This window comes from Rosa chinensis, chromosome 5 (assembly GCF_002994745.2).
Source record: "Rosa chinensis cultivar Old Blush chromosome 5, RchiOBHm-V2, whole genome shotgun sequence".
NCBI lineage: Eukaryota > Viridiplantae > Streptophyta > Magnoliopsida > Rosales > Rosaceae > Rosa > Rosa chinensis.
Genome location: NC_037092.1, coordinates 65455511 through 65480463, shown reverse-complemented (window position 1 = coordinate 65480463; position 24953 = coordinate 65455511). Strand labels below are relative to the sequence as shown.

Here is a 24953-nt window from a genome sequence, read left to right as displayed (position 1 = left end):
GCTTTTGACAAATTATCATTTCTAGGATTTTGATTTTATTATCGTCAATTTAGTTCTAATTTTCGCGAACAGTTATTCATAATATTAATTTATTCAGGACGATGTGTAGAACGAGCTCGAGGAGGAAATTGTTGGGCAGACATCATAGCGTAATTCTATGAGTGGACCTTTACTTTTAAATTAAATTGCATGCAACATATATATATATATATATATATATATATATATATTTCGCGTATTAGATTACCATATTGATTTTTATTATTATACTTGAGTATGAATATTTTAACAAGATTTCTTGATTGGTGATTTACGAGTTTGATTTAGTTGAGATTGAGTTTCACTTTCCGAAAGCTTTTATTTAATTTTCGAGTTAATTGAATTTCGAGGTACGATAATTTCTTTAAGAAAGTTGATGAATTATTGAGATTTTATGATGATTTCTATTGAGCATTTTGAGTATCGAGTTTTGAGAGAGTATGAGAGATTTAAATGTTACGAGTATGAGAGATTTAAATGTTACGAGTATGGTATTTAAATATTTGAGTATGATCGATTTCTTGAGTTTAATATTTTTAATGAGATTGATTTCAGTCATCCGAGGAGGTAAATAAGTTAGCGCATGCATGCATTACTTGGTCGGCAGTGCCGTTCAAATAATATTCTGGTCAGCAGTATCCTCCAGAATATTTCAGTCAGCAGTACCTTCTGATGCGTCATCTGGTCGACATTATCATCCAGATGGCATGATGTAGTTAGTTGTCACTCCCTCCAATCATCCATGGTTAGTCGGTAGTACCCTCTAGTCATCACCTCCTCGTACGGTCAGCAGTACCATCCGATGCTTCCCTAGTCAACAATCCCCTCCAGGTGGCATGAGATGACTAGTCGGCAATTCCCTCTAATCAATGTCAATTTTGAGATTTGAGTATTTATTGAGATTTCAAGAGTTTTACAAGATGATTTCAGTGATGATTTGAAGTTATTTTACAAGATGATATTTACAATATGATTTGAGATATCAGTATTTTGAGATATATTATTATTGAGTATTTTAATGAGAATTTTGAGACTTATAAAGTGATTTGAGATATTTCTTTATGAGAGGTTTTGAAAGGATTTTTGGATGATTTACAGAGGATTTGAATTCATTTTGAGATTTCAGTATAGAGGAAGATTAAGAGCATTTCACGAAATCTTACTGCATGTGTGGTTTTTAAGACAATAAAATGGGAAAGCATTAAATCTTCTTTTATTTCCTTTGAAATCATTTATTTTTCGTCTACTCACTCTAACAGTTTTCAAATGCTTTTCCCTGGACTTTTCGGTTTCCGTGTCCAGTCTGCAGAGTAGTTGAGGGAGCTTGAGTAAGAGTCGAGGCATAGTGACCACCGCTTCCATCTTTTGTGTAGGTTATATGTTAACCTACTTGTACTCTATTTCAGTTCATTTGTCTAGATTGCTCTAATGACCATCTTTTAGTTGTGTTAGTAGAAAGATACTTTGATAATTAAAATATGAGTTTTAGATTATTTTATATTACTTGTTGAAAAGTTGTTTATAAATTGTGGGGAGCAGGTAGGCTCCAGAAGTTGAGGACGGATAAGCTTATCAAGGAGTGTTAGATTGTTTTTACAGGTTTTGGATAGTCCATTTTTAGGGGAAGTTTCACTAAATTTTTGTTAGAATTTATTCAAAGGTGGGCCCCGCAGTGCCACTTCCGATTTCAAGGTGAAATTTGGGGCAGGTTATATTACTCAATTTAATTTAACTCAAATGATCTTCATGCAATTGAGAGTAAGCCACTCATTAATAAGTAATACTCTGTCACTATTCTAATGTAATATCTCTACTTTCCAATATGACTCTTCACGTGCATCCTAATTTAGCCCTGCATGTGCAACTAATTAACAAATAAAATCACACATTAGAGTCTGGGATCCAAATCCCACATCCAAGACTTGTTTCAAGAAACCCTGAGTCCACGACATGATTGGAGAAAGACATACTTTGTTACCATGTTAAACAACAACTAATGTGGCTCAAAAGGTTTTGGTGCAATTAGGAGCAAGTTTTCTTTTGTTATTTTCATGAGGTGGAATTCCCACTCTCTAGCATCAAATATCATGTTTCACCATTGATCCTCATGATATTTATCAACTTCCATAACCGTTCAACTCTATCATCATAGGTGCAGTACCGAGAAATAAGTTTCAGGTAGCATGATTATATCATTTTCACTATATAAAAGACCTTTGTTATCTGCCTTCCAATACCAATAGTCGTCGTGCAACCTGGGACTTAAAGTGGTGAACTTGTTTGCAGTTTGAATTCCTCTCACCTAATCAAAAATGGCATAGTACAAAGTGCGCCATCAAATACCATATATGTATAATTTTTACAACGTGCATCAATGTGCGTTGTCATTATAAATTTTATGGCATGTTGCAAATATGCGCTATAAATGTATACCTTTTACAATGAGTTCAAAGATCGGGTAAATCGCACATAGTAAGAGACAACGTTTCTTGTAGCCATCGATCATTAAAAAGGAACTCTCATTCTTTAATTTCTAACAGCAAGTTTATCCAATTAACCTAATAAATTACATGGCTAACACTTGTATACCTCTTACAACGTGTTTTAAAAATCGTCGAGAATTGCGCATGATAAAAGACAACTTTTCTTGTAGTTATCATTAAAAAGGAACCCCCGGACTTTAATTTCTAACTATGAGTCTTTTCGATTAATTTAACGAATTACGTGGCTAACATGTGTGTGTTACTACTGAATTCCCGACTCAGATATCTGCCAGTAAACTAATAGAGAGTATTTCTAACTAATACCAAACGTTGAGAGAGTTACACATCTATAAGGAGCTCCACACCACTAATTATGATGACATATTTTGTAATAAGGTGGGAATTCCCTACCTCCTAATGTCCTAAGGAGGACATGCTCCACACCATTATTCACTCTACACATTCTACTCTCCCATCACACTCTCTAGAGCTTCTAGCTAGTTGTTGACCCTTGTAAGCTGTTTACTTGCGTATTAGCTAGGCGAACCATTGTACATACCGTTTCTATGTGATTGTGTGAGATTGTGGCTTACCAAAAGGTTTCCTCACCGACTCTCCAGAATATGGGTAAGAACGGGTAAATACAGTGAACTAATGTCGTTCATTAGACCTTAAGTCATCATCCATGAAACCAACAAAGATATACCTCATTAGAGTTTCAATATTAAAATAAATAAAAAATCATTACCGAGTGTTATGCTCCTCCTAGATCAAAACACTAAAGATGGATGATTAATTTAGATGGATGTTAGGTAAGAGCATAAGAAGAAAAAATTGAGAGCATCTATTAGTTAAATATATTATCGAAAATCATTTACTATTTAAAGCATCAAAAATATCAAGAATGTCATATTCAAACCATTAAACCAAGCGGACAACATACTTTATAAAAACCAAAAGATAGAAAAGAATATGTGATTACCAAACAACTCCATCAATATCTTTTATGATTTAATATAAACAAACCAATTCAATAATTTGTTTTTAAGCTTATGATATAGTTAGTAATTAGTCACCGTGTATACGTTTCATTGTTTGCGGCAATGTAATTGGTCTACATGTAAAGTACATGCTGTTGATTATAATTTCTCTCGCTCTATGCATTGAGCTCTATATATAAAAACATCTTGATCGCATTATTTCAAACAATCACTCACGTGATAGTTCCGGACCACCTAATTAATATAGTCATCTAGTGGTATTGAGCATGATTAATCAATAATGTAATTAGGCTATTGTGTGAAGAAATTAAAATAAAATATTTATTTTTTTCATTTTCAATCAAACGTACATAACCCAAAGAGAATCGCAATCCAAGTTGGCAAGTTCTCTTTTATGACTTTTATGTTTGCTGTAGGAAAATTCCAGAACCCAACAGACTTTTCATTTTTTTCGTCCCGCGGGTCCCACCCCTACCTCCCATCTTTTTAACGCGGCCCTCGGAGTTTCCCATTTGCCTTATTTTAGTGTTTTCCATCTTTATTTTTCTTTTGCAGCGCCTTTAATACGTGCAATTTGTTCCGATAAAACTATCCTGTATAACACTCACACCTAAATCCCGTCCACTATCTTTTTCCCATTGCCAGATACACTGTATCTCTAGCCAGACGAAAAGAATTACCCAAATAAAAAATAAAAATTCGATTTCTGATTGTCCACGTGGCGAGATCAGAGCGGGGATGAAGACTATGGGGTCGTACCGAAGGTGCGGTATGTGATAGGTTCTCAGGGGTGAAAGAAAACAAAATTGGAAAGTGGGAAGGGGGGAGAGGGCGTGGCATACGGGCTGATACACGTGAGCGCACCGAAACGGAACCCGGACGTGTCCCCGTGAAAAAACCGGATTGGATAATCGGCGATAGGTCCGAACTTTGTAATAGGGGGATTGGGTTCTGGTTGGGTCCTCGGTCAAAAAGAAACGCAGACGAAGAAGATTAGCAGTGCTCACAGCTAGTCGGCGCAGAAGACCAAAATACTCCCTTTTTTGGGTTTTTTGGTTCTGCGGCTCCGTCGTTCCCAATTGGTTCACGTAAGTGAGATTTGAATCCGATTCTAGGGTTTTGGTTTTGATGCATGGATGGATTGTGGCTTTTCAATCGAGGACTTGGATTCTCAGTTGGAATGGAATTTTATTTTTAATTTTTTCTGATTTTTTTTTTTTTTTGGTTTTGGTTTTTTTATTAATTTTTGTTTTGGTTTGTTTTGGTTAGATCGATCCCTGTGGAGGCTATGTGCTGGTTTGTTTGGTTAAATTAGTCCCAGAGAAGAATCTGTACTGTCTGGGCAATAGTAATTGGTGCTTAAAAATGGATTTGGTAGCTAGTTGCAAGGTATTTAATTGGATTTTTGCAATTTGATTACTCTTTTTTTGATGCTTAATTGCTTATTGTTCTAGTTGCTGCTTAAATTTGCTGCAAAAAATGTTCGGTTGGTGTTGAATTGTTGTACAATATATGATTAGGTGGATGCTCATTTTGTAGAGGATGAGCTTGTATTACTCGGCATATGGTTGAGCATTAGCCTGTAGTAGTTTCGGTTTTGTTGATTATGTCCCTCATTAGTTTAGTGAGTTTAGCGACTAGTATGTAAGCAGTGTTGTTGTACGCAAAGTGCACATAAGTTCACTTAAGCAGCTCTAGGTAAGACGCTGTGTTTTGCTTTATTCTATTAGTGTATGATAAAATGTAGTTGGCTGTATGTCGGTTTCAAACACATTGTTTTTGCTTTTGTTAAATTTTCGATTAGTGTTGTTTCGGCGACTTGCGTAAGGATGGATCAAGATAAGTAGATAACTATTTCATATTCTAGAAAATAGAAATTTGAATGAAGAAAAGATATATTACTTAAAAGATGGATGTCATGACTAGTTGCCAAGTAGTTTTGGACTTTTGGTAGGGAATTGCCGTTGAACTGGTTTGCAAGTATTTTGTTTTCCAGTGTCCAATGTTGCTTTTCCTATGTTATTGTAGTGTACCACACAGCTTTTAACCACATGGAATTTGATCTCAGGCAATCTATTTTCATATTGTACTCAGTTATAAGCAGACGTATTTTAGCTTGGATGAATTAGATTGTATTAGATATATAACAGACCAATGTCAGATTTTATGGAAGGTGCTGGTGAATCTGTTAGTTCTTTCAAAATTGTAACTGTAGTTTATATAATCCCCACCACTTGCTCGAAAGTTTTCACTTACCCTTGAAATAATCTTCTTGTTTCTTCTTGGAATGCAATAAGATGAAATTTGGAGAAAGGAGCAATTCTCAAATTTATCTATATGTCAGTTACTTTGTGAAGCGTACAGTTTATTAGGTCCATTTGGTTGCTCTTACAGTTGTTATGTATTTTGGTTTCCATATTTGAAAGGTAATGGAATGTAAACTCATTGCATGAGTTTATGGCAACTTCTGTTTATTATTGCAGGAAAAGTTGGCATATTTTCGGATAAAAGAGCTTAAGGATGTTCTCACTCAATTAGGTCTTTCAAAGCAGGGGAAGAAGCAGGTGAGATGGCAGAAATATTGGTCTTGTGCTGCCATGCTGGGTACTCGTGGTTTCTGGATATTATATCACCTTAGCACTGTGCCAAAGTTGTACTGGTTTTGAACTTAAATAAAGTTATGGTTCTGTGGGTACTATTGTGCCTATTAATGCTCTTATTAAACAAGTTAGTTTCTGTTACTATATGACTGTATTCTATGTTTGAATTGAGGCTTAAATTCTTAGGATCAGATTAAAATTATCCTTGATATGTAGTTCATAATGTGTGTATGGGTTATTATTTGATGAGTATCACTATTGCCATGTTATTTGGGGTCTCTCAGCCTCCCTCCTCTCACCCTGTAAAAATAAATGTTCTTCCATCAATCAAGTGTGCAGTTGTCAATTCTATTCAAATATTGCACCTTCCAAAGGATGGTTTATTTTACCAGCCCTTTGGATGCATTTCCATTATTCCCTTCCATGCCTTGCATTGGAGTACATAGATCTGTCAAATTAGCTATGTATGTTTATGGCCAGAGTTTGTCTGTGAACATAAGAAATATCCTACTTGTAGCAATGGTGTCTTGTGAAGCCAGTAATGGGTTTTTGAGATGAACTTCGCCTATGATTTTTCTAATCCCCTATACCTATCATGCAGGATCTTGTTGAAAGGATATTGTCCATTCTTTCTGATGAGCAAGGTAAATTGTTCTGTGCCAATTATTATCTTCCTGCTGTGGATGCTTTGAGTTTTCCATTCTAGCCCTTATTGATTATGTTTTGTGTTTAATCTTTTGAAATATAAATGTAGCTTATGTGGGGAAAAGAGTTGTATGCAATATATATATATATATATTATATTTTGTTTTTTCTCACTAGGGCTGTAGTAAATTCTTAGATATAGGCTGTTAATGCCAACTTCTTATGAAATTCGGTCTTTATGAGCATGTGACGTCTTTTAAGCAGCAAAAATAATCCTTTTGCTGCATAGGAGTGGCTTTTATTTGCTCTTTTCCTGCATGGTACTTGTGTTGCGCTCTTGTATCCTCATGTTTTAGAATCTTGCACCTAGGAATTCAACTCTTTTTCTTGAAGAACCTTTTCTTGCTCAGGAAACAATTGAATGTATTTAGTTATGTACACCGTAGGATTTTGTGCCAACTACTATCTACTTAATATATTTTTAAATATGGGGTTGCCATCCAATCCTTTCCTATGAGGATTGTCATCCACAGTCCATTGTTGAACAGACTCGTGATACATGGTTTGTTGATATACAAAGTCTTTGAACCTAATAATTGTTGATGTGGTTGTGCGCCATATTGCTGCACTTTCTTTTAGCATCTATGCTTTGAACGACTTTTTTTTTACTGGAATCTTGTGTTGGGGTTTCGTTGAATTTTATGATGACATGTTTACAATATTTAACTTCTTTTGTAAACTTCTTCTATTGTTGAGTAATTGTTTTTGGCTTCATAGATTCTGTTTTGATTCTTTATTTGGATCTTTTAAGAGAAATGCTACTGTATTAATTGCTAGCTATTTACAGTTTCAAAATTGTGGCCAAAGAAGACTGCTGTTGGAAAGGAACAGGTGGCAGAACTTGTAGATGATACCTATAGGTTTGTCCTCATAAGCATTACCTTTCTTTAATGTGATTAAAAGGCTGTTGTTCTCTCTCTTTTTTTTTGGTCTTATTAGACTTCTGGACTTGATCCCTACCCCTTATATTGTCATAGTGTCTGGAGCTCTAGTTTCTGAAAAGACAAAATTAGTATTGTTAGTAATGTGGTCAAGTATTGTGCTCCTACTTCTATTTTATTCTCTGACTTGATCTTTTGCTCTGATTCTCACAGAAAAATGCAGATATCTGGGGCCACAACTGATTTAGCATCAAAGGGACAATGCATCTCTGATTGCAGTAATGTGAAAGTTAAAGGTGAAATTGATGACCACTTCCACTCAGATATAAAGGTTCGTTGTCTCTGCGGGAATTCATTAGAAACAGAGTCAATGATCAAGGTATGTCTCTACATATATGTTGCTTCCCTCAATTTGAAACACATTAGCATGGTTCTATTTGTTTGTAAAAACAGAAACTAGTCTTGGTTAAGAATTAAGTGTCTTCTAGATGTCTCTTTCCATTTGACTACTATGTAAAACAATTTGTCAATCAAACACCTCTAATACACATTATTTTATTTTTCTTTTGTCAGTGTGAGGACCTGAGATGTCGTGTTTGGCAACACATGGGTTGCGTTATAATTCCAGAGAAACCGATGGAAGGCAATCCACCAGTTCCGGAATTGTTTTACTGTGAACTATGTCGACTAAGTCGGGCTGACCCGTATGTTCCACCAGTTTCTGTTGTTGCAAAAACTTTCTAATAGCTCAACTGTTGATAATGATTTGCATATATTGTTTTGCTTTTGATTTTAACTGTTGTCTTTCTCCCCCCATACATGTTAAGATACTCTTCCCACCTTTTTTCTCATTCTATGATTTGCTGTAACTGGGCAGTCAAATGTTCCATATTGATGTTTATAATGCCTTTTTAAGGAACCTAGGATAGTTCTTCTTTCGTTGCTACTTGACATTGGAGAGCTATTGTTGTCTAGTTTCTTAAGGGTTTCTTGTTGGTTGCTTGGTTTTTTGACTGTTTGTTTTTTCTTAGCTCAGTGGACTACTTATCCACTCCTCTGCTCTGTACAATCTTTTTTCTTTTAGTGAACTTGGTTCCTATCTTAAAAATGACTTGTCACTGTATTTACCCGTCACTGAGTTTTTTATTGTGTGATTTGTTCCTTTTAAGTGCTATTATAAACTTCTTTCCCATTTGATCATCTCAATATTTCTGCCTTTTGAGTTTATGGTCTCTCCTAGTTGTGAACTCACCAGTGTCAGGTTAATGCTTTTCTGCAATGTTAAAGGAGTAGAGAAAATTGTGTTTCTTTATTAACCTTAAGGCTCGAAGAATAATCTGAAATACAAATTGTTTTCAGCATCACTAGAACAATAAATAAGCTCCAGGGATGAATATTTTGTAGTCAGTGGTTCAAGGAGAAGGCTGGATTGAATTGCGTTAGTTGGTGCTAAGTGACAAACAGGGTTTAGGTTTCATGAAAAAAAAGTTAGGAGTGGATTTGCACTTGTTTAAGCAATATTTCTCTTACCTGATTACATTCTTGGTAATTTGAAAATAAAGCTTCTGTTGTGATGGGAAGTTCTGTTAACATGCTTGTGGTGTAGGGATTATGTTCGATGACAACTTCATTGATCAAGGTTTTGGAAAGTAGATCCATTATATGGTGGTGAAGCTTCTATTTAGTAAAGGAATGAAGCATGTTGTATTTGATATAGATATGGAAGAGTACGTGTCATTGGATGCAATACAGTACTTCTGTTCTGCAAACCAAAAGATGATGGGAGGGAAAAGAGTTATTTGTTTACTAGGAATGTTTTGCAACTGGAATATTTTAAATTAGTTTGAACAGACTGACTACATCTTCATGGCCCTGTGTCTAAGGCAAATTTTTGATGATCCGTCCCATGTATGGTGTTCCTTGATGTTGTTTAAGTTAAACCTATTAACACTTTTAAACTAGTTAAATGCAGTATGATGGGCCCAACCAATTGACTAAGGTTTATGACTGAAGATATTCTATTTGATTGGTACATCGTATTTGATTTCAATAAAGTTTTGTAACTCCATTTGTTTGATTTAATAGCAGCGTTTGCTTGACCTGGCATATATTTTATTTATACGGTGGAAACTTTTTTTTTTACCTTTTAAGCCGTGGCATTTGTTTCCTCTGCTTTTTTATTGTATTTTAATTCTTTGCGCTTTCTTGGGCTCTTTGTTTTCAGGTTTTGGGTTACTGTGCTACATCCTTTACATCCCGTGAAGTTGAATGTTACTAATATTCCGACTGATGGGTGAGTAGTTAATTTTTTTTGCATATGCTTTTATCTTAGAAGATGTGGAGCTTATAATTATTTTCTTATTTATCATTGAAGCTATTGCAACTATTAATGCCAATAGAGGATTTTTCAAGTTAGATTTACCCCTTTATAGGTCAACGGTTTGGAATATGTTTGGTTTAGACATACCTACAAACAAGGAAACGAGATTATTTGGGGCTAGTTGTTTTTTGTTTTTCTAGAACTCAATTGGCAGCATTTTCTAATGAGTTTGTGATGTACATATGTAGTATGCACTCTGGTAACAAAATTCTTATTTAAAGCATCATTGAATTTCGCCGCAATGGTGATTTACATTTTCTATGGTTGTTTTTAAAAAATGATTTGTAGTGGGACGTAGAGGGCATTTACATCATGTAGATAATAGGTTCAGTTGGAACTATTACTTAAGAAAGATGGTATTTACCTCAGAAGTTCATGAACCAAAATTAGGCCACAAGACATTCAGAAGAGCAGTTTCTTGTGGCCTAAATTTAAGTGTTGTTTTCTTTTAGCTACTTTGAAATTTTATAAGTTTTTCTAACTACAGAAAACATTATGAACTATGTACTAAGATATGTTCACTCAGATACAGAAAAGTAAACCTTCTTTCTGACAGTGCACATTTTTTCATGTTTTTACTCCTGTACATTACATCTTATATCATCTCATGGCTTCTATGCAAATTGTCCAGCTCAAACCCTGTACAAAGTGTGGATAAAACATTTCAACTCACAAGAGCGGACAGGGACTTACTGTCTAAACAAGAATATGATGTTCAGGTTGATTCATGTATTAAATATTCATTCATGAATCATTGGCGTTTTACTAAATGTATTGACCTGTGCATTTTGACGTCATTTTGCAGGCTTGGTGCATGCTTTTAAATGACAAAGTTTCCTTCAGGATGCAATGGCCACAATATGCAGATCTACAGGTCAATGGTATGGTGATAGATTCTCTCACAGTGATTGATGACCTTTTTATTTTTTTTATTAGTATTATTATTATTATTTATTTATTAACTTTTTGTTTTATAATTTCGAGTTAATGATCTTTCAGAGGTACCATTATCAGTTGTGTATCAGGAAACTAAATATATTCACTGAATTTACTTTGTGTATCATTTCAAATGATGTGTAGGTATGCCTGTTCGTGCAATTAATAGACCTGGTTCGCAACTTCTTGGAGCTAATGGTCGTGATGATGGTCCAATTGTGAGTTCTCTCCCTGTGCACTAATAGCTCATAGTGTCAGTATTCTTGTCCGCACGACCCATCTATTTTTCTTTTCTAGTTTATGTTGGGTGCGACTGCTGGACATATTCTGATTATTCTGTGAATCCGAAAAGGAGTTGTTTGTTTTGTGTTTAGTATCTTAGTTTACTTCATCTTGTTTTGTCAGATCACACCATACACGAGAGACGGAATTAATAAGATTTGCTTAACAGGATGTGATGCCCGTATTTTCTGCTTAGGGGTTCGTATTGTGAAGAGGCGCACTGTCCAACAGGTAGCTTTGATTGATTGAATATATGTTTTGATACTTTTGTTGCTATCAATGTTGCAATTATCCTGAATATATGTTGAAAGACTAATATGTTGATGTTCTTTGTTCTTAGACCAAGCATGAATGAGACCTTCATTATGATTAGGAATTTTTGCTTGTAAAGCATTGCTTCTTAAACATTACGACAAATCTTGCTACCCAAAAATGAACAAGAAACCGAGCAACAAATCTCTTTATGAATTGACTGTTGTGAGGCAGGAATATCCATGGATATTGTCTTGAACTCAATACTGTAATTTTACTAGACTTGTATAGTTGTGGGAGCTTCTCTGTAGAATTGCGGATTTACACATTTAATTTCTTCCACCGGCACTTCCATGCTTAACTATAATTTTATCTCTGTGATAGCAAATGATATTTATCTATTATGGAATTGCATTAATATTAATTTGAGGAAAAATTCCTGATTATAATTGTTATTGCTATTTTTCCTAGATTCTCAACCTGATTCCCAAGGAGTCTGATGGTGAGCGTTTTGAAGATGCTCTTGCTCGTGTTTGTCGTTGTGTGGGTGGTGGCACTGCAATGGATAATGCTGATAGTGACAGTGACTTGGAAGTCGTGGCAGATTCGTTTACCGTCAACCTACGTTGTCCTGTAAGTTGCTTTTTCAACTCTAGTGTGATGCAAAATGCTTTGTTCTGTAGGCACTACCAGAAAATATGACAAAACATATAATGCATTACGTGAATCCTAAGTATAATGCATTACGTGGAATGAAGAATCATAAGTTCTCAAGTATGGGACTCTGGAATGCTCGAGCGTCGAGCTTTTTCAGATTCTTGCTTATGATTTTGCCTCAAGTTGAAAGGAATTTGTCTCAATACTGGTTATGCTGTCTTGGAAAGTTCCAGTTTTACGTCAGTGCACGAGGATGCTACCCTTTCAACATCCCAACTAGTGTGGCGACAATCTTTTGTTTAGCTGAATATGTTGCTACTAAATGTTCTAACATGAAAACACAGTTTCATTGTAGTTGCTTTATATTTGCTTCTCTATTATAGGAAGTCATGTTGCAGCGCACATACATGCGTATGCATAAGACTATTTTTTTGATTTAGTATATGGAACCATGATAGTGGTTTTCTTTTGGAATATTGTCTTTTATGCTTTCGCTTCTTAGTGTAATTTGTTTCTTGAACTGAATGGGCTATGGTACAGATGAGTGGTTCAAGGATGAAGGTTGCTGGTAGATTCAAACCTTGTCTTCACATGGGCTGTTTTGATCTTGATGTTTTTGTTGAACTAAATCAGCGCTCAAGGAAGGCAAGCTTCTACACCTTGTGTGTTGATTGGCTTTTTTCTTCATTTTATTGATTCTATTTGTCTAAGCGTGCTTTGGTTTGTCATTGCAGTGGCAATGTCCAATTTGTCTAAAGAACTATGCGCTGGAGAATGTTATTATTGATCCTTATTTTAATCGTATAGCTTCCAAGGTAATGCTTTCATATGCGCCGTAGAATAATCATGTGGAATTATATTTCAACTGATTCATCCTTAATTCTTTTTCTTTCCTTTTTGGGGTGCCGGGGTGTGTGGTTGTTACAGATGAGGCATTGTGGAGAAGATGTTGCAGAGATTGAGGTGAAGCCTGATGGTTCTTGGCGAGTGAAGGTTAAAAGTGAAAGTGAACGCAGGGAACTTGGGGAACTTGGGCGGTGGCACCTTCCTGATAGTACGCTTTGCGTTCCAACACATGGAGAAACTATCCCAAAATCTGAAGTGTTGAAGCCGGTCAAACAGGAAGGGGTTTCAGAAGGTCATACTGGTTTGAAACTAGGAATCAGAAAGAACCGGAATGGTGTTTGGGAATTCAGCAGACCTGAAGAAATGAACACCTCTTCTGGTAATAAATTACAACAGCAGTTTGGAGAACATGAGCTAAAAGTTATCCCCATGAGTAGCAGTGCCACTGGGAGTGGTAGGGATGGTGAAGATGCAAGTGTAAATCAGGAGGGTGGTGGGAATTTTGATTTCTCTACAAACAATGGAATAGAGATGGATTCTTTTTCTCTGAATGTTGATTCAGCATATGGATTTGCGGGACCAAATTCTTCTGCACCAGTAGGAGATGCTGATGTTATTGTACTAAGTGATTCAGATGAAGAAATAATGCCTTCTGAAACCATTTATGGGACTAATTTTACTGATGCTGGTGGGATTGGTTTTCCCATGCCCGCTTCTGGAATTGCTGATTCTTATGGTGAAGATCCCGTGCTTGCTAATGGTGGAAATTCATGCTTGGGTCTTTTTAGTGGCAATGATGATGAATATATGTCCAACTGGTCATCATTACCTCCTGGAACTCATACTAACCCTGGATTCCAATTATTTAGTTCTGAGGCAGATCTACCAGATCCCCTGTGTCTCCCGCAGGATTCTGTAAATTGTTCCACATCTATGAATGGATACACTTTGGCTCCAGAAACTGCCATGGGATCTGCTACTCTAGCCCATGAATCATCTGTTGGTCCTTTAGATGCTGACATGAACGATGGCTTAGTTGACAATCCCTTGGCTTTTGCTGGTGATGATCCCTCTCTTCAAATATTTCTTCCCACAAGACCATCAGATGCATCACTTCAATCCAATTTGAGAGATCGGGCTGATGTGTCGAATGGTGTTCAATCGGAGGATTGGATATCTCTTAGGCTAGGGGGTGATGCCAGTGGCATTAAAGGAGAATCTGGAACTCCAAATGGACAGATTTCGAAACGGCATGTGCCATCTAGAGAAGCTACAATGAATTCTTTGGCTGAAGGTTCGTTTTCTTTTGACAATTCATATCCAAGTGTATCTTAGATTTGTTTCTTAATTGGCTTTAAAAGGTAGCTTGATGGGTTATCAACAATTGTCTTATTATATATATCACTGGTTACATTTTTAGTCTGAAAACTGATTTTGGGGTTCCAGATCTGTTCAACTAAATAACAGAGGAAGGGTTTATTTCATTGTCTTCATATTGCTAAAATCATCTCTAATTAGGATATTAGCTTTTCATTTCTCAAATCTATTAAGAACAATAATAATACCTATAGTGGTAGTTGGTAAGAACAATGATAATATCTATATAGTTCTTATGCTTGAGAAGCAAAAGCTGACGCATGTGGCATTTTCTCCCAATCTTCACTTGATCCCAGTATCAGTAGTGCTTCTGGGCTGTTTAAGTAATAGCATTCTTATTTATTCTGAAAATCTGATTGAATTACATGGCCAAGCCTCTTACATATCTATTAACGTGAGTGCTTTTTTATTTATGTATTTTAAAGAAATTTTTTTAAAACCTGAAATCCTTCAAACTGAAAGATAGGAGAGTGCAAAGCATAGCCAAGTTTGGTTATCTTTATTATTAGAGTTCCAGAAAATTGTAGGTCTCACTTTTGTACCTTCTGCAGCTTCTTTGCTTCTCGGTATGAATAATGACAGTGGCAGATCTGACAAGAGAAGTAGGCCGAGATCAAATAGTCCCTTTTCATTTCCTCGCCAAAAACGTTCTTCAAGAACACGGTTGTTTCTTTCTATTGACTCTGACTCTGAATAGAGGATCTTGTAACCTTTTTTTTTCCTTTTGAGAACAACCACTTGCGCTTCTTTAATTTATACCTCCCTCCTATAGAAGGCATTCCCTGGAGTAGTCCTATGGTTGACTAGAGGATCTAGTTCTTGGTTTAAACCATGAAGACAGACTTATTTTGAGTTCCTGTCGAAGGATAGTGTTAATGTGGTACAAGGCGACTGGGGTAGGACAAATTGCAAATATACTGTGCTACAAGCACTTGTGCCCGAACCTGCATAGTTTGACTCTGATTCTGCAAGCTGAATGCCTTCTGCATATTCAAGGTAAATTTCATGCTTCAGGTACCTGAGTTTCTGATACCTATTGGGGTTCCAGTTCTCTCTTTCAATGATGATCTGCAGGTCAGTGCCTGTATTTGTACAGGGAATAGGGTTTTGGATCCAAAAATTTGTGATTGAATCCATCTATTTAAATCGTAGATGTGGTGGGGGAACCCCATCAAAGATATACAAAATAACTTGCCTTGTCTCGGTTTTGTAATCAGAGCAATAGCTTGTAAATATTTACTCAGTTCAGTTGTTTATAGAAAGTCATTATTTTTTCAAAATTGATACTTTTGTTAGTCTGCCACTGTTGATGCCCATTATATTGGTGCATGATATTTCTATCAACTTTGAAGTCCTTGAAGAGTACAGGAAGCATGGCCTCTGTGTCACTCTGATTTCATAGTCAACAGTTGAAATTAGAGCATTGCAGGTGACTGTTCTAGTTATTTAACTCAAGACTTCAAAAGTTTTAGACTTGTAAGTGGGATGAACTAATTTTCTTGCATTATTAAATCGAGTTTCTTGCGAGTCTGTTTAATGACATTTATTTATTTATTGTGAGTGGAAACGAGAATTTAATGGTTCAGGATGATAATATTATAGGGAACTTGTTACGATGTGGCTCAAAGTAAGTAAAAAATGTGATCAGTCAACTTCCATACTTAAATTAACTATGCTTATCATATCTCTGTTGAAAAAGGCATTTGGGTCACCTCCGCGTGACCAAGAGGGGCTCACAGTTATGCCTCCAGTGGCTTCTGTTACTTGGACATGTAGAACAGGTCAAGCCTATAACATACGAAAAATAAAGCCACGACTCTAAAGAAGTCTGTTTTTTTTTTTTTTAACCAAATTTGAATCAATGTAGAGAATCCCTGCCCTGTTTTCCACATTGTTATTTCCTCCATCGATATAAAATTTATCTAGCCATTTCTAGGACTTATTCGGTCGGTTTGAATCGGTTATAAGTATTACTAATTTCAAAATTGTGCTATTAATTATCAATTATCAATCAAAATTTTCGGTTTTTAATCATATCAACTCAATTTGGTACGGTTTTCGATATTATTAATTTTAGAACAACTAATTATTTATAATATAAATTTGAACAAACAATACTAGGTTTTTCAATTTTATAGTCGTAAACTTTGTATTTATATAAGGCTACTGGCCAACATATTAATTACCATAAATCTACTCTTTATTTCTCCCATAATGTTCCTAATGCTACTAGGAATACAGATTCAGCATAAAACAACTATTTGTCGTTACTTAGGCATTAATAATATTGTCTTTTGGAAAGATCCTATTAATTCTAAAGACCTTATTCTAAGAATGCAAAAGAAACTCGCTGGTTGGAAAGCAGCTTCACTTTCTCGAGGTGGTAAGCTTACTCTGATCAAAGCCAATCTTTCTGGTTTACCAAATCATGTCCTCTCTTGCTTTAAGTGCCCTAATACTATTACTTCTGCTTTGGATAATGAGTGTAGAAAATTCTTTTGGGGCAATGATCATTGTTCTCCTATTGCTTGGTCTCAAGCTTGTACTCCTAAAGAGAAAGGTGGTCTAGGCATTAGATCTTCTGCTCATTTTAATAAAGCAGCTGTAGTTAATTTAGGATGGAAAGTTCTTACTGACCATCACAATTGGTGGGTTAAAATTGTTCGAGCTAAGTATCTGAGGAAGAATTCCTTTTAGACTGCTAAGAAAACTGCTTCTTCTTCCTATGCTTGGAAAGGTGTTCTTGATTCAAGACCTGTACTTTCTGACGGTATTAGATGGATTGTTGGTGATGGCAGACATATTAATTTTTGGCTTTTTAATTGGATCCTGCCTTTTCCGCTGATTAATTTTATTCCCAAGAATCAAAGACATGTTATTAATACAAATGACCTTGTTTCAAATTATATATCTAATAATACTTGGAATGTGCAAAAGCTTAATGTTGTTCTTCCTTCAGATATAGTAGAGAAAATTATTGCTCTTCCTCTCCCTTATTTTTCTCAGGAGGATAATATGATCTGGGTTCCTATTGGGAATGGTAAGTTTACTATTAAATCTGCTTCCAATCTTTTGGTTCAACGTAATGTTGCTCATTCTAAATCTAAGTTACTTATGAGGATGTGGAAAACTAATTTGCCTTCTAAAGTTAAAGTAATGGCCTGGCAGATGATAAGAAATCGACTTTCCACAAGAGATAGAGTTTTCTCAAATCTGTATATTGATAGAAGCTGTTCTTTCTGTGATTCTCAAGTTGAGGATTTGGATCATCTCTTTTTACATTGTCCATTCACTAAAGAAGTTTGGAAGTTGACTTTTCCTACTTTTTCTATGAATTCTTGGAATCAAGGCTTTGTTAACTTGGCTAGATTATCTTTCTTCTTTACATGATCAATTGCAGCCTACTTATTTTGAAATGGCTATTATGACTGCCTAATGTATTTGGAAAGTTAGGAATGATTTAATTTTCAGAGACAAGCATACAAAACCTATACGGGTTCTTTTCGCTGCTGCTACGATGCTTCATAATTACTTAAGTTGTAATCCTCTTACTTCTAAGAATGACCCTTCTAATGAAATTATTATTTGGCATCCTCCCTCTGTTGGGAATCTGAAATTGAATTTTGATGGCTCTGTTATAAATAATCTTGGTGCTGTTGGATTTGTTTTTCGTAATGCAGAAGGTCTTCCTGTGTTAGCAGCTTCAAAGAAATTAGGCCATACTATGTTCTTACTGTTGAAGATTCTGCACTTAGGGCTGGTTTAATTGCGGCTTGGTTACATGGTTTTACTAATCTGGAGGTGGAGGGAGACTCTAAAATTCCACTGGACAATGTTTCGGGTGCTTGTCAAACCCCTTGGAAGTTACAATCTCTTTTACAAGATATTAGAATTTTGGCTGAAGAGTTGGGAATGTCATATTCAAGCATGTCTAACGTGAAGCAAACTTTCTTGGGGATGCTACAGCTAAATCTGATCATCATCTTGGAGTTCAATCATGGAGCCACTCTTTACCTTTGTCAGCTAGTCGGTTTCCATTTTGATAATTTGGGTTGTGGTTGTATTAGGGGTTTTGTGTTGTAGTTTTATTTTGCCTAGTCGAAAAAAAAAACTTTGTATTTATCTACTTATCATAGCTTTCTTTTGTACATATGACATCAAGTTTTAGCCATTTTCAATAAAACTATGTTATTTAACCATCTTTGACCAGATTACTTAAAATATATGTACTATTAACTTAGTACTATATGTAGTAATGCTCATACTATTATGAAATTTTTATGTTTATATCTTAGAAAACATGGGAAAATGATCATTTACCCGATTTTAGGCTAAAAATTGCCCACTTGCTCCACCAACTGTTTTTTAACCCCATTTACCCAAAACACTCTAAGGGATTATTTCCCCTTTACCCAATTAATTCTTTTTTCTTTTTTTTTTGAGACTTTCTCACTTAGAGAGAGAAGTCACCTTCCACCTTGCTGTGCTCCGGTGACTAGTGGCCGGCGCGGTCTCCGGCGACCGGAATCCGGCCACCGGTGACCGGACTCCGGCGAACGGTGACCGGATTCCGGGAACCGGTAATCGAAATCCGGCGACCGATGACTGGAATCCGGAATCCGGCTATTATTGCCCCCAGTAATCATATTACTGCCCCCCAGTAATCATATTATTGCCTCCCAAAAATCATATTATTGCCATCCAGTGAATTGTATGAACTCCCAAAACCAAAATGAATACACTACAGGAACAATTGATCAATTTATAATCATATTACTGCCCCCCAGTAATCATATTATTGCCCCCCAATACAAAGTCCAATGTTTCTATTGCCTCCCAATAGACCACCAAAAATGCACCTTTTTGTAGTATTCACAAATAATTTGACTTTAATACACAAAAAACAACAGGTAACTTATCAAAACACCACACTATAGTGATCCCTGTCCCTCATATCAAAGTCTACTAGGGGCCAATAATGTGTCTACTGCCCCCAGTAGACCATCAAACAAACCCCACAGTTACATTGCAATTCCTTCCTCATTCCCGGGGTTCACAATGTACAAAAAAAAAAAAAGAAGTGATATGGGCACCCAAAAATTGCTCTGGGCACCCAAGAGTGTGAAGCCGGCCCCTCCTCCTCCTCCGCCGGTTCCTTGTAATTGAAACTCAGAATCCGATCCAAACCCACATCGGTCAACCTTCACTTGGATCCAAACCCACATCGGTCAACCTTCCTTGTAATTGAAACTCAGAATCCGCCGGTTCCTTGTAATTGAAACTCAGAATCCGATCCAAGAGTGTGAAGCCGACCCCTCCCTCTCCTCCTCCTCTGAAGCTTTTCGTCACCGCCTCTCTTCTTCATCATCGTCGTTGTCTTCGTCTAGAAGGGAGCAGCGATTTCCTGCATCACGGAGATCTCCATGACGCCGAGATCTCCATCCCCAACCGGCCGCCTCATCAATTAACGTCCATTCGTCGTCCAGCGCAGACGATGGTGAACTCGCATCTCCGAGACCGATGGTGGTTGGTGGACTCGGCATCTTCGTGGCTTATTGTGGTCGTTGAGTCGGCTTGGCAGGGGAAGGAAGAGAGAGAGAGAGAGAGAGAGAGAGAGAGAGAGAGAGAGAGAGAGAGAGAGAGAGAGAGAGAGAGAGAGAGAGAGAGAGAGAGAGAGAGAGAGAGAGAGAGAGAGAGAGAGAGAGAGAGAGAGAGAGAGTATATGAGGGCAATACTGTCAAATATTGTTAGATTGGGTAAATGGGGTTAAAAAACTCTTAGTGGAGTAAGTGGGCAATTTTTAGTCTAAAATTGGGTAAGTGGTCACGGCCCCTATATCTTAATATACATGTATGTATATTGAAAACTAGGGGACGGATCCGTGGCATCATAAATTATAGTTAAAATTATACTTCAATTACCAACCATTAGATTAAAAGATTATCAATGGATGAGATTAGTCATAAAGAATATATCATTACCTATTATTTTTCTTTTCTTTTCTTTTCTTTTTAATTAATTAATCAAATCTATTTATTATGATTTAATAAAAATCAATAATTGCTATTCTGATTTGGAATACAATTAAGGAATCAAATCTTTCAATTGTTTTCCTATTAGAAACTCATCTACTCCTCAAAAAAGAAAAAGAAATCGATCAGATGAGGCCTTTGACGAACTAAATGAAAACTTTAATAAACTAAATGAACATGAAAGAATTTTACACAACGTCAACTACTCAACTAGATATCATGAGACCTGATGTTTATCATCAACAAATGGCATGAACTGTACAATATTTAGAGCAAACAGAAAGAAAAAGAAAAGAATTAAGGGTAACCTATTGGAGATATGCAATGAAAATATGATGAATCTTGATTTTGCTCTGTCATCTTGATGAGGAAACGGTGAGAAAGAACCAATCAGTTTTCATCATGCTTCGTCAAAGGCCCCATCTGATTGATTTCTTTTTCTTTTCTGAGCAGTAGATGAGTTTCAATAGGAAAACAATTGAAAGATTTGATTCCTTAATTGTATTCCAAATCAGAATAGCAATTATTGATTTTTATTAAGTCATAATAAATAGATTTGATTAATTAATTAAAAAGAAAAGAAAAGAAAAGAAAAATAATAGGTAATGATATATTCTTTATGACTAATCTCATCCATTGATAACCTTTTAATCTAATGGTTGGTAATTGAAGTATAATTTTAACTATAATTTGTAATGCCACAGATCCGCCCCCTGAAAACTATAGTATATAAAACTAGTATTTAGATAATCGGTAGATTCAATATTTACCAAAAGCAAACCAACTTTTTTGGTAATTTTCGTTTTGGTTTTATCAGTCTCAGTTACCAAAAAGTTGGTTCACCAAACTGAAAACATCGGTTGGTATTCGGTCGGTTTGGTATTTACCAAACCAAGTGGCAGCCCTAGTTATATCCATATCTGGGTGGCTTTCTTTAACTGAAAATTGAAAAATTGCATTGATCAAACTGCACTGAATGAAACTGAACTGATAAAAATTAACCGAGATAAATTGAGACTTGCGGTGCGGTTTTCAGTTAGTGTTTTTGATAAATGACATAAATTGAACCGAACTAATGAAATAAGTAGTTAAAATTTTATATTATAGGAGCTTAATTCCTGTCAAAAATTAATTTCCGTTATATAGCTCTCAAGCACTAAATCTCTGTTTACTCTAACTAGACTTTCATTCTTACATGTGTTTAATTTCTTAATACTATTAATTTCTTTGAGTTGTAACTTAATTTTAATTGTATTTTAATTTTATTTACTTAATTGCTTTCGTATATCATATAGGTTTAAATTATATAATAAGGTATAATATATTCAATTTTATTTGTTGGTCTTCTGATAGAAGTTATTTACTAATTATATAAAGGGTTTTTGTCCATTTACCCCATTTTTAGAGATTTTTTTTCCCACTTACCCCATTAAGTTTTTTTAATTCTCTCTTACCCAAAACACTCTAAGGGGGTCTTCCTTAATACCCCATTAAGATTTTTTTTTTGTTTTTTAATTTTTTTTAATACCATTTTACCCTCACCCCTTTATTACTTAGAGACAGAGAGAGAGAAACCATAGGAGACTTCGCCGGAGTCCCGTCACCGGTCAACTTTTGCCAGATTTCGGTCACCGGTCGTCGGAATCCGGCCAACTTTCGCCAGATTCCGGTCACCGATCGCCGGATTCCGGTCACCGGCCGTCGCCCACCAGAATTTGCTGAAAATCTCACCGGAAATGTTTTTTTGCCCCCAATAGACATCTATTGCCCCATAATAGAGGGGCAATAGACCTTTATTTCTCCCCAATAGACGTCTATTGCCCCCTAATAGTCGTCTATTGCTTCCCAATAGACGACTATCAGCCATGTATTGCCCCCCAATAGACGATTATCAGCCATGTATTGCCCCTCAATAGACGTCTATTGCACCCCAATAGACGACTATCAGCCATGTATTGCCTCCCAATAGACGTCTATTGCCCCCCAATAGAACTTTCGGTCACCGGAATGAGAACTAATCTTCTTAAAATTAGACAAATAAAACTTTGATTAAAGAAAAAAACGAAGAAATTATATCAATTCAAAATATCTATTGTCCCCCAATAGACGCCTATTGCCCCCCAATAGACCTTTAACAAACTTCCAATAAACTTTTGAAGTCTACGGAACAAATTCACAAAAGAGTAGAAAAAGCTAGTAGCAATTAAATCACTAATGCTCCAAAATAAGAAACCTTTAGAATATTATAGGAATAGAATTTTGCATTTTCCAACTTCTAGTTCACACATGTCAATGTGATAGCCTTCTTCTGTGTTATATATCAACAAGAGCACGTGATGGCCTTCCTTTCTATTTTATATATCAACAAGTGCAGAAGGGTTTATCTCACCAAATAGTAAACTCACATTGGCCAGGCTGCTGGCTTGCTTCGTCCATATTTCCATGGATGCTTTGTTAAGCTAATTAACCTCTTCAGAGCTACAGAGCATAGCTAATCTTTGATTTAATTTTGTATGAGGACTTCGTTATGGAGAGAAGAGAACCAAGTGAACCTCCAGTTCAAGATCCACAACCAAGGTAACGAAAACTCACAACCAATTGAACCTCCACGACAACGATGCAGAAGGGAACCAAGTGAACTAACCAGTGTCGGTTGCCGGAATTGAACCCTTTGACCCTGACGTCCTCAATTATGATTCTTGGATACCGCTCCGACTCGCCAAATGGTCTTCTACCTCTGGTACGACGACATCTGACGGCGAACTCGTTCTCCAGCTACGGAACCAGCTCCAATGTGGCCGGGTCGAACTTTACCCGGTACATCAAATCCGGTGAAGCAGCAAACGATTCCAATTGCCGAGATCCTTCACCGGGGGGGGAGAGAGAGAGAGAGAGAGAGAGAGAGAGAGAGAGAGGATAAGCTTACCGGAGATTTTCGACAACCGGCGACGAGCTGAGTGAGTCAGTGTGGGATAAGAGAGATTGATGTTGAGTGGCAATGGTTGTCATTTTTTAATTGGGTCGAGGGTAAAATAGTCATTTGACATTAAATTGTGTATGTGGGAACAAAAATCTGTTGTTGGGGTAAGTGGGATAATTTTTACTTATTTTGGTGCTTTGGGTCAAGGACCCTTATATAAAATTATGATTGGAAAAATATTTATTTATTTATGTTTAAAATCATTAAAATCAACGTGGTTAAAATAACTGAAACCAAACCGATAACCAGTTAAGTGAATTTTTGTTGCGATTTTTTTGTGTACTAAAAGTTGAACCGAGTCCACCCTTATTAATCCATCTCTAAACCATAGATCCTAAAACTATTCATACTCTTATCTCATATACAATTTATTGCAGCACAAAATATGATAACTCGCTTTGCTGAGGACATAGATGGATGTAATAATTCCTTGGATAATACTTGGCTAATCAGGTATGGTTAGCCAAGGTTGACCAAATCCAATAAGAACACAACACATGTATGAAGTGGGAATTAAGGCCAAAGCAATGAAGAGCAGGAGATTATAACTCCTTAGCCTGTCCGATTAAAACGACGCGTCACTGACTTTCAACCCGACGACTCTGAGTGGCGCGACGGTCTTGAGAAAGGAGGCGCTGCTGGTGCCATAGTCCTTGACGAGTTAAAGCTTACCGGTGGAGTGATTGACCCAAGAGACGATATTGTAGATGAGTTGCTCGGTCTTGAGGTGCGAGTCACGGCCACCCCACTCGTTCTCAAAGGCCAATTGAAGCGCCGACCACCAGGACAGAATTAATCTGACCCATTCTTGGAACACAGCCGCTACTGGCCATGGGGACATGGGAGATGCTGATGCAGGTGGCGATGGAGAGGATGGTGTAGGGGATGCCGCAAATGAGGCCCTAGTGGGTGGAAGAGGTGATAGCGACGATTAGGATTTGAGAGATTTGGCGAAGGAGAGGGGTAGGAGAGGCAGGGGTCGATGCAACCAGACTTGAGTTATTGTCTCCTGCTCTTCATGATTTGGCCTCAGATCCACTTCATACACGTGTCATTTTCTTATTGGATGGGCGTTCGCTAACCATACCTAGTTAGCCAAGTATTATCCTAATTCCTTTGTACAGTGTTTGATCCAGTCAATAACAAGTGCTTTCCTAAAAATACTAGGAAAATACTTGCATAGGAACTAGAGGTAGCAAAGGGGCCGCTAGTCATAGGCACGGTACGGTCCAAGCACAATTAAGGGTGGGCTTTGCGGGTGGTTGAGATATATTAGCCTATGGGCTGGCCCAACACTGCCTAAGCATGACATATTGCGGGCCGTGCCTGTTACAAACATAAATATTTTTTTTAAATATAAAAAAATTAAAAAAATAAATGAGATTTGAACAGTAGACATCTCTATTCAAAATTACTTGACATCTACCACTGTAATTCCATTTAATGTTGACAAAGTAGTGAAATAAAATATTATATTCTTATTTTAACATAAGTTTTTTTTC

At 36.5% G+C, this 24953-nt stretch overlaps 1 protein-coding gene across 5 annotated transcripts; it reads left to right on the top strand.

Annotated features, from left to right (window-relative positions):
- The first annotated feature begins 4144 nt into the window (after positions 1-4144).
- Positions 4145-15742, top strand: LOC112167156 (E3 SUMO-protein ligase SIZ1). 5 transcript variants are annotated; one of them, XM_024304125.2, is made up of 17 exons: positions 4145-4611; positions 4793-4912; positions 6007-6087; positions 6725-6767; positions 7616-7688; positions 7923-8088; positions 8283-8413; positions 9934-10002; positions 10721-10808; positions 10895-10970; positions 11170-11243; positions 11431-11538; positions 12031-12192; positions 12757-12861; positions 12951-13031; positions 13144-14356; positions 14991-15742. In XM_024304125.2, the coding sequence occupies exons 2-17, from the start codon at positions 4889-4891 to the stop codon at positions 15134-15136; spliced, it is 2640 nt and encodes an 879-aa protein (XP_024159893.1). In that variant the 5' UTR covers positions 4145-4611; positions 4793-4888; the 3' UTR covers positions 15137-15742. The 5 variants fall into 5 exon arrangements, with proteins under 5 accessions (XP_024159893.1, XP_040375319.1, XP_024159895.1 ...); XM_024304127.2 differs by lacking the exon at positions 4793-4912 and having other exon boundaries at positions 4147-4611; XM_040519385.1 differs by lacking the exons at positions 4793-4912; positions 7616-7688.
- The last annotated feature ends 9211 nt before the right edge of the window (positions 15743-24953 follow it).

Coding starts and splice junctions, on each gene's coding strand:
- LOC112167156 (XM_024304125.2), top strand. CDS start 4,889: ATGGATTTGGTAGCTAGTTGCAAG. Junction 8,089..8,282: donor AAACAGAGTCAATGATCAAG/GTATGTCTCTAC, acceptor TTCTTTTGTCAG/TGTGAGGACCTGAGATGTCG. Junction 12,193..12,756: donor CCGTCAACCTACGTTGTCCT/GTAAGTTGCTTT, acceptor GCTATGGTACAG/ATGAGTGGTTCAAGGATGAA.